The following is a 10,989-nucleotide window of genomic DNA, read 5'->3' on the forward strand; positions in this document are numbered from 1 at the left end:
GTTGAAAGGGGAACCCTCCTACACTGTTGGTGGGAATGCAAGCTGGTGCAACCACTCTGGAAAACAGCATGGAGGTTCCTCAAAAAGTTGAAAATAGAGATACCCTATGACCCAGCAATTGCACTACTGGGTATTTACCCTAAAGATACAAAAGTAGTGATCCGAAGGGGCACATGCACCCAAATGTTTATAGCGGCAATGTCCACAATAGCCAAACTATGGAAAGAACCCAGATGTCCATCAACAGATGAATGGATAAAGATGATATGGTGTATATATACAATGGAATACTATGCAGCCATCAAAAGAAATGCCATTTGCGATGACGAGGATGGAACTAGAGGGTATTATGCTTAGTGAAATAAGTCAATCGGAGAAAGACAACTTTCATATGATCTCCCTGATATGAGGAAGTTGAGAGGCAATGTGGGGGGGCTCGGGGGGTAGGAAAGGAATAAATGAAACAAGATGGGATCGGGAGGGAGACAAACCATAAGAGACTCTTAAGGTCACAAAACAAACTGAGGGCTGCCAGGGGGAGGGGGATAGGGAGAGGGTGGTTGGGTTGTGGAATTTGGGGAAGGTATGTGCTATGGTGAGTGCTGTGAAGTGTGTAAACCTGGCAATTCACAGACCTGTACCCCTGGGGCTAATAATCTATTATATGTTAATAAAAAAATTTAAAAAAATATTCACTTCAGGGGCGCCTGGGTGGCTCAGTGGGTTAAAGCCTTTGCTTTCGGCTCAGGTCATGATCCCAGGGTCCTGGGATCGAGCCCCACATCGGGCTCTCTGTTCAGCAGGGAGCCTGCTTCCCCCTCTCTCTCTGTTTGCCTCTCTGCCTACTTGTGATCTCTCTCTGTCAAATAAATCAATAAAAAAAAAATCTTAAAAAAAAATATTCACTTCAAAATATAAAATAATATTTTTTATCTCCTATAATCTCACTTCCCACTTTGAGAGTTATAGTCAAATGGTACAAGTACTTTGTAAAAAGTGACATTATGTTATGTACTATCCCCATTTCTGAATCTTATCCCATTCTTCCTTCCATTCCAAGCTATAGGTTTGCATACTCCCTGGAGTGGAATTTTGTGAGATCCTAAAGTGTTTGGCTATTCTATTTATGTTGTTGTCTTGATGTATTATCTGATAAAATCTCAAGTAAGTTTATTACTCATATGCAGAAAAGAGAAAACAGCAGACCAGCCCTGAAGCTGTTATTTTTACTGGGGCCTGTGTGCAGGATTTGTTCTTAGCTGGCATCTGGAAGCTTGGCTCTCAAACCATTCCATAACTGATAAGGATGGGTTTACTGTGCGTGGGCCATCTGTACAATATTTATTTATCATCTAATTAAAATGAGTACTTATAGTTCTCAATTGTATAATGTGCTTTAGGCCAAACACCTGGTTTCCTTCTAACAGTCTGGAATTTGGTATGTATTCGAGAGGGGGTGCCATGCGACCAGCCTTCTCCAATAAAAACATTAAGCACTCAGTGACTAGTGGACTTACTTGGACAGAAGCATTAGGCACACGTTACTGAATTTTTTTTTTCCTGCTAGAGAAAGAAGCAAGCTCAATGTGAACCCTCACAGAAGAGAGAAAGCATGGGAGGACTTCATCGGTCACTTATCCAGACCTCACCTGTATCTTTTTCCCTTACTGATCCTGTCCTATATCCTTTCGTTGCAATAAGTCTCCCCATAAATATGATTATATGCTGAGTTCTTCTAGCACATTATTGAATGTGTGAATGGCCTTTTCATCTGTAAAATATGGTACATGATAACTCAACCCCCCCAAACCTGCTTAGTTCTTAAAAACCAAACAATTACAGATTTCTGGTTCTTCTAGGATATAATAGCCCTATTCTTTCAAGGCCCTTTCTCTTCCCAATAAATTCCTTAGATACAACACAACAAACAAACATAGAAAGATTGGAAGGTAGAAGAAGGTGGGCTATCTAGAGATCTCAGGATTTGAGAAACAACGGGGTGCTGAGTGACCTGGGTCTCCTTATGCCCCTCATGTAACCCAGACAAGGCACTGCAGAAACCTCCAACCCAGAACCAACAACAGGCATAAACAAGAAAAGCTCAAAGAAAAGCTTGTTTCCCCTAGCTAAAACATTAGAAGGGTGGCTGTTGTAGGTAGAATAATATACCCAGTACACACATCTTAATCCCTGACTGTTATCTTACCATGAAAACTGACTTTGCAGATGTGATTAAGGTTAATCATCATGAGAGAGAGAGATCACCTAGGTGGACCTAACCTGATCATGAGTCCTTAAAAGTACCTTTCCCAGCTGAGGTCAGTTTCAGAGAGAGAGAGAACTATAGAAGAATAGTCAGAGAGATGCCATGTCGGTGACTCTGAAGATGCAGAAGTGGTCAGAAGACAAAGAATGTGGGCAGCCTCCAGAAGCTGGAAAAGACAAGGAAATGGACTCTCCCTTAGCACCTCAAGAAAGGAACACAGCTTTACTGATGCAGTGATTTTAGCTCAGTGAGGGCCATGTCAGACTTCTGACATATAGAATTGTAAGGTCATGGTTTTGTATTGTTTTAAATCATTAGATCTATGGTAATTTGTTATAGCAGAAATAGGAAATAAGTAGAGATTCTGGTGCCTGGAAGTAGAATGTGACTATAACAAGCATCTAAAAACATGGAGACTTTGTAATTGAGCAGTAGGCAGAGGCTGGAAGAATTTGGAAAAGCATGATAGAAAAAAATCTAGATTGCCTTGAATAGACTGTTAGTAGAAACATGGATATTGAAGTCATGCCTGGCAGTAAGGGCTCAGGAGGGAGAAGAGCTTGATAAAGAAACATAAATTGCCTTAGATAAAACTAAGATGTTTTGAATAGACCGTTAGTAGAAAATGGACATTGAATGTTCCTTTAGTGAGGGCTCAGAAGGAAATGAGGGATTTTTTTTTTTCCCTGATACTGGAGGAAAGAGGATCTTGTCATTTGGTGGTAGCAGAAGTGTGTTCTGTCGTTATGAAGAAAACACAACTGGTAAATAATGAACTTGGATATTTAGGTGAGGAGGTCTAAGCAAAGTGTTGAAAGTATAGCCTGTTTTCTTCTTGATGCTTATGATAAAATGCAAGAAGAAAGAGAGAAATTGAGGCAAGAACTATTGAAAAATAAGTAACAGGGGCTTGATGATTTGGGAAATTCTTAGCTTATCCAGATGGCAAAAATACTAAAATTAAGAGGTCAGTTTCAGAAAAGTAGGTCTAGAGAAAAAGCTGAGAGTGTCTAGACCTCATCTTTTGCTAATGCCTCGAAAGATTGAAAGAGTATTCAGTTATACAAAACAATCTTTGAAGACACTAGGCATGTGACTCACAATCTTCTTAGTCATATCAGAAAAAGCCAAAAATAGAGAGATGAAAGATCTTTGGAAGAACTTCTTGGTTAATGGAGTGAATCCCCATCACAAATGTGGGAGACCCAAAAGGCTTTTGAGAACATTATCACAGCAAAATGACTGCCTATTTGGACCAAGAGGGACAGAGAACATGAAATGAAGGTGGGACCAAGCAGAGAGCTAATCTTTCACCCCATTTTCCTATCTCACAGAAGCAGATGGCATGCTCTAATTCCCTTCTCAGGTGGTTTCCCTGGGCTGAACATGGAGTTATATTCCCAACATGCACCCAGCAGAAGTAGGAAATGCTCTAGTTGTCCCTACTCTCAGTGGTGTCTATGAAAATGAGTGGGAAGTTTCCATTCTTTTCCAGGTGGCACTCTAATTTCCCCAATAGGTAGTGTTAGCAGGCCAAGCAGGGAGCTGACCTTCCATCCCTTGCCTGGTGGAAGCAAGCAGTCGTGATCCAATTTGTTTGCCAGGGTAGTGTCAGTGGGTCCAGCAGAGAGCTGAGCCTCACCCTCATGTAACAAGAACTAGACAAGAGGACAATGTGAGGTGGGGTGCAGCACCAGTAGGTTTTTACCACCTTTGCTTTAGTGCCAGTGGGGTGCAGCCAGGGTGATTGTCTACCACAGTTGGCATGAATGAGACTGAATGACATCATGTAAATCTACCTGCCCCTGTCACCACTTTAATATCTACCTGTCCCTGTGTCAGAAAGGTAGGAAAGATGAACCTCCAGACCCACTGGGCAGCAATGAGGCAGGGGAACTGAAGAGAGGCAGGACCAACTGGCACTCTACTTTGTTTCCTCTCTCGGTGTGTTGGCAGGGCCCAGCAGGGAGGCGACTTACATGTTGGAAGCAATGAGGTGGTAGAGTTGGTGCCCCACTTTTACCAGGAAGTTGTAAGCAGTCCTAAGGAGTGAGATGAACTACCCTACCCAACTACAATGAAGCAGTGAGAGCCCAACTTTTGTCAGGGGGACTGACTGTTAAAATAAGAATAAGAATAAGAAAGTAAAATACAATGCAGAGTCTCATCACATAATATTCATGATACAACAGAGAATCCCTCATTATACAAAGAAAGAAGAAACTCACAAAATGAATGAGAAAAGGCAACATATCAACACTGAGATGAATCAGATCCTGAATTATCTGACAGTGTAAATACAGCAATCATAACAGTACTTGAATAGTCAGTTACATATTTTCTTGAAACAAAAACAAAAACAACAAAAAAAAAAACAAAAACAAAAACACAATAACAGACAAAGAAGTTGTACAAAGAACCAGACAGGAATCAATACTGATACAAAAACCCTGCTAGGTTACAAAAAGTTGATAGGCTCAGTAGTAGAGTGGAGATGACAGAGGATAAAGTCATTGAACCTGAAGGTAGATCAATAGAATTTGCTCATTCTGAACAACAGAGAAAATAGAAACAAAATAAATAGAGTCCCAGAGATCTGTGGGTGAATAACAGAAGAGCAGAGTCTTTAAAGGAGAAGAAATACAAATGGGATTGAAACAATATTTAAAGAAATAATGGCTGAACACTTCCCAAATTTGGTGAAATATATAAAACTACAAATTCAAAACACTTAGTACTATTGAACTGAATGTTTGTGTCCCCTCTCAATTCATTTTGAAGCCCTCACCCCCAGTGTTTTGGTATCTGAAGGTAATAGAAGGTGTAGCCCTTATAAATGGGATTGGTGCCCTAATGAGAAAAGACACAAGAGAGATGATCTTACTTTCTGCTATGTGAGGATATAGCAAGAAGCCATCTCAAAACAGGGACCAGGCTTCCATTAGACCCTAAATCAGCCACCACTTTGGTCTTGGACCTCTAGCCTCCAGAACTGTGAGTAATAAATGTTTGTTCTTTAAGCCACTTAGTCTGTGGTATTATGTTGTAGCAGCCCAAGCTAACTAAGACATTGAGTGGACCACAAATAGGATAAACCTAAAGAAATAAGTTCTAAGACATATCATAGTTAAGCCTCTGAAAACTGAAAAGAACTAAAAAAATAAATAAATAAAAAAAACTTGAAAGCCGCCAGAGAGCAAAGATTCATTACTTATATGGTTACCCCAATTGTAATGACAATGGGTTTGACATCTGAAGCCATGTAGGCCAGAAGGAAGTGGCCCAACACATTTTTAGTACTGAAAGAAAAGAACTGTCAACTCCCAAACTTGTATTTTTTTTCCTTCAGGATGAAGGGAAAATAAAGACATTTTTAGCTGAAGGAAAAGTGAAAGATTTATTGTTGGCAAACTTACCCTTTAAGGGTGGGTAAAGGAAGTTTTCTAAAGAGAAAGGAAATGATGACAAAAAAAGTCTGGACTTTCATAAAGAAAGAACAATGGCATAGGTAAAAATTAGGGTAAATATAATAGACTATCTTACTTCTTGTGAATGTCAAATCATTTTTGATGACTAAAACAAAATTTAAAAATCTTTGATATGGTGCTCAATGTTTATAGAGAAAACATTTTAGACAATAATACTTTATAAGTAGGGAGGGTAAGTGAACCTCAATGGACGTAAGATTTATTGGAAGTGATAAAATGTTGATAACAGTACACAATGGTTGGTTATGTATGTATACATCAATACTTTTAGCAAACACTGAGAAAACCATACAGAACCATATATTCAAAAATAGCACAGGAGGCGCCTGGGTGGCTCAGTTAGTTAAGAATGGGACTCTTAGTTTTGGCTCAGGTTATGATCTCATGGCTGGTAAGATCAAGCCCATGTCAGGTTCCACACTCAGTGGGGAGCCTACCTAAGACTCTCCCTCTGCCCCTTCCCCAACTCTCACATGCAAGCTCTTTCTCTCCCTCTAAAATAAGTAAATAAATCTTTTTAAAAACACTACAAATAAATTATGATGGAATCCTAAAAAATATTTGTGTAACTGACAGAAAAGAAGAAAAGAATACTGGAAAACAGGAGAAACAATCAGGAAACTGGTAATAAAATCACAGACGGAAGCCTAACACAATGATTATTTAAAATGTCAATGATCAAAATACACCAATTAAAAGACAGAGATAAGCATAATGGATCAAAAATATCCAACATTGTTGCTTACAAGAAATTCACTTCAAATTAATGACAGTTTGAAAGTAAAAGGTAAACATAAATAAAAAAAAAGAATTGCATATGTTAATATCAAAGTAGACTTCAGAGCAAAGAAAACCAATTTTATCAACATTTTCAAGATTTATAGATCAGGAGAGAATACTTTCCAATTTATTTTATGAGGCCCATATTACCCTAGGTAGAGGACCTGAATAGACATTTTTCAAAAGAAGATGCACTGAAAAGACACGTGAAAGATGCTCAACATCACTCATTGTCAGGGAAATGCAAATCAAAACCACAGTGAGGTATCTGTCACCTTGTCAGAATGGCTAGTATCAAAAAGACAACAAATAAAAATTATTGGCAAGGATGTAGAAAAAAGGGAACACTTGTGATCTATTAGTGAGAATGTAAGTCGGTGCAAGCACTACAGAAAACACTATGGAGAATCCTCAAAAAACTAAAAATAGAAATACCATACAATCCAGTAATTCCACTACTAGGTATTACCCAAAGAAAACAAAAACACTAATTCAAAGATATATGCACCCCAGTCTATTGTAGTATTATTTACAGTAGCCGAGATATGGAAGCAACCTAAGTGTCTATCAATAGATGAATGTATAAAGATATGATATATATACCATATCTTTATTTATAACAGAACATTACTCAGCCATAAAAAGACTAAAATCTTGCCATTTGTGACATGACAATATGGATGGACCTTGAAAGTATAATGCTAAGTGAAATAAATCAGACAGTGAAGGAAAAAATCCATATAATTTCACTTATATGTGGAATCTAAAAATCAAAACAAATGAATGAATACAAACAAACAAAAAGCAGAAGCAGACCCATAAATACAGAAAACAAACTGGTGGTTGCAGAGGGGAGGTGGAATGGTGGACAAAATAAGTGAAGGAGATTAAGAGTTACAGACATCCAGGTGTAATATAAATAAGACATGGGGATGAAAAATACATCACAGGGGATATAGTTAATAATATTGGACTAATCTTGTATGATGACAGGTAGTGATACATTTATTGTGGTGAGCATTTTATATATAACTCTTGAATCACTAGGCTGTTCATCTAAAACTAATATAATGTTGTATGTCAGTTATATGTCAATTAAAAAATTGAAAAAATACTTAAGAAATATTTTAACAATGATGTGCAAGACTTGTACATTGAAAACTATAAAATAAATTGCTAAAAACAGTTAAAAGGAGTGCCTGGCTGGCTCAGTGGGTTAAGCCTCTGCATTCGGCTCAGGTCATGATCTCAGGGTCCTGGGATCAAGCCCCGCATCAGGCTCTTTACTCTTCAGGGAGCCTGCTTCTTCCCCTCTTTCTGCCTGCCTCTCTGTGAAGGCATGATCTCTCTCTCTAATAAATTAGTGAAAATGAAAACAATTTTTTTTAAAATTTAAAAGTAGTTAAAGAACTCCTAAAAAACAGAACAATAAACTGTGTTTATGGATTCAAAGATTTAATATTGTTAAGATGGCAGTACTCTCCAAAGTGATCTATGGATTCAGTGTAATCTTAACAAAATCTCAACAGCCTTACATGCTATATACATGAGTAGCAAAGAGAACTCGTACATCCCAATTTCCAAACTGAATACAAACTACAGTATTTAAAATAGTCTGGTACTGGCATAAACATAGATATGCAGACCAATGGAACAGAATTGAGAGCGCAGAAATAAATAAATAAATAAATATATATATATATATCTCTAAGGTCATTGTTTTTTTTTTTTTAACAAGGGCACCAAGACCATTCAATGAGGGAAAGGATAGTTTCTTCATCAAATGAATGTTGTTGACACAACAAGAAATTCACATGGAAAAAACTGAAGTTGGACCTCAACCTCACCGAAAACACAAAAATTGGTTCAAAATAAATAAAAAACCTAAATGTTAGAGCAAGAGTTATAAAAACTCTTAGAGAAAAGCATAGAAGTAAATGTACATAACCTTGGATTTGGGAATGGATTCTCAGACATGACACTAAATTCACAAGAACAAAAGAAAACATAGATTGGGTTATAAAAAATTAAATACTTTTGTGTATCAGTAGACACTATTAAGAAAGTGAAAGTCAACCTACAGATGGGGGAAAATATCTGCAAATAATTTATTCAAAAGGGGCTGGTATCCACATATGTAAAGAATCCTTACAACTCAACAACAAAAAGACAAACAACCCAATTACAAAACGGGCAAACAAGTCGAATAGAAATTTTTCCAAAGAAGATATACAAATGGCCAACAAGCATATGAAGATATGTTCAACATTAGTCATTAGGAAAATGCAAATCAAACCACAATGCAGTACCATTCAGATCCACTAGGTGGTATAACTTAAACAAAATAATACAAGACAAAAAACAACTGTTGATGAAGATGTGGAGAACTTGCAACCCTCAAACACTGCTGGTAAAAATGTAAAATGGTGTGAATGGTATAGAAAACAGCTTGGAAATTCCTCAAAAAGTTAATCATAGAATTGCCATATGCCATATTCCACTTCTAGATATATACCCAAAAGGATAGAAACATGTACTCAAACAAAAGTTTGTACACAAATGTTCCTGACAGCACTATTTACAATAGCCAAAAGGGGAGACAACCCAAATATCTATTAATGGATGAATGGATAAGTGAAATAAAACAAACATACCTGTACAATGGAATATTATTCAGTCCTAAAAAAAGAATGTACTAATATATGCTATAACATAGATGAATTTCAAAAAGATTATGCTAAGTGAAAGAAGCCAGACCCAAAAGGTTGTGTATTATATGATTCCACTTACATGAAATATCTGAGTAGGTAAATCCTTAGGGACAGAAAGTAGATTGGTGCTTATAGGGTCTGGGGATGTGAAATGGGTAGTGACTGCTTAATGGGTATGAAGTTTCCTTTAGAGATGATGAAAATGTCTTGGAACTACATAGAGGTGATGTTTGCAAAACCTTGTGAATCTACTAAATGCCACTGAATTGTATACTTTAACATGGTTAATTTTATGTTATGTGAATTTCATTTTATTAAAAAAAAGGGTGGGTATTCATGGAGGAGGGAGACTCAGGGATGTGTATAAAACTGCTATTTTATAAAGGAAAGAATAAGAAACAGAGTCTGCGATTAGGTAAAAGATATGGTGTATGCACTATTAAGCCATTTTTTAATAGGCTAACAGTTTCATGCAAAAATCATGGTGTTGGAATGTCCCTAGGGACAACATTCTATTGATCTAATATTTTAATTAACTTAATTAAGAATATATCAGAATGTCATGCTCTTTTATTAGCAGTAGAGCTAATACTGACCAGTGATTAACACAGTGCTTGGCACAGAGTAGGTCCTTACTAAATGGTAATTACTACAGACAGACTTGAGGGTTGGCCCTGCCTTCCTCATTTCTGCTCCAATACCTTGCAAAGGGCAGGACACAGGCAAGACATACTGCAGAGAGGAAAAAGGATCCACAACCTTTAGCTCTGGGACATGCCACTATGAAAAGTGTCTCCTGCAGGCTGTGCTAGGGCAGAGGGGCTGGAGAGCGGCATCACTGTGCTGTATCCAGAGGGCCCAAGGGTAACAAACTATAGCACAGGAAAGAGTCACAGGAAGTGCAAGCTGCTGCAGAGGAAGAGGGGATACCAGGGCAAGTCTGATGACACATGGCATGTGAAAAGCTTACTTGGACTCCATCTTTATGTGCTATCCCTTTTTGCATCTTCCTTTCCTGAACCTGCTTCTTCAACCTCCTTCTCTGTGTCTTCTCAAGCCATAGGTCATCTAAACTGATGCTTGGGTGCTGAGGAATGATGCTCCTGGGTTGTAAAGGAATCTCCCTGGGTACATCCTCTGCAGAGACAGAGGGGAGGGTCCATGCCCTCTGAACTGGCTCAATGTGAAAAGCTTTCTGACTGTGGGAGCAAATGGGCTTCTTGCCTTGTTGTTCTTCCCACTGCATGTGGTTCTGGAGAGCAGAGAGGAGAACGTATCAACTGGGCACAGTGTCCTTTTCCTGTTTAGTTTTTTTTTTTTTTTTTTCAGTATTACTCCATCTTTTGGTTAATCCTCAAAATACAGATTCCAGTGAAATACTTTGTTCACAGTAATTTTGGAAAATGTGAAGATTAGGAATAAACAAATCTTGTTTCTGCTAAAATCTATACTTTTAAGACTATTTTAAAAAATCAAGTGTTCCACCTTGATCAAAGAAAGTCTTGAAAGTAATTACTGAACTTGGCATGCTTATTAGAAATACTTTTTAAAGGTAAAGAGTTGGGGCAAATGTTCTTGCTTAAACAAATATCCCCTAAGAATAGAATTTGAACACAAACACACTCAGGCACTTCTACTTATTTCTTGGCTCAGACATTAACTCAGCGTACACACAGCTTCACCTACCTATGCTGCCCCCACTCTGTCCCAGTTTAGTTATCTACTCAGGCACTCTAACTAAATT

At 37.8% G+C, this 10,989-nt stretch overlaps 1 protein-coding gene across 2 annotated transcripts in view; it reads right to left on the reverse strand.

The window, feature by feature from the left end:
- The window catches only part of LOC111160881 (Rho guanine nucleotide exchange factor 4), a 130,193-nt gene extending 119,702 nt beyond the window's left edge, over positions 1 to 10,491 (reverse strand). For both annotated transcript variants that reach the window (XM_022524272.1, XM_022524273.1), the window contains exon 1: positions 10,216 to 10,491. In XM_022524272.1, coding sequence (XP_022379980.1) covers positions 10,216 to 10,491 — 276 coding nt within the window. The remainder of the gene's footprint in view (positions 1 to 10,215) is intronic.
- Between the last annotated feature and the right edge of the window lie 498 nt (positions 10,492 to 10,989).

This window comes from Enhydra lutris, unplaced genomic scaffold (assembly GCF_002288905.1).
Source record: "Enhydra lutris kenyoni isolate GAN:26980312 unplaced genomic scaffold, ASM228890v2 scaffoldscaffold78, whole genome shotgun sequence".
In the NCBI taxonomy this organism is placed as follows: Eukaryota; Metazoa; Chordata; class Mammalia; order Carnivora; family Mustelidae; genus Enhydra; species Enhydra lutris.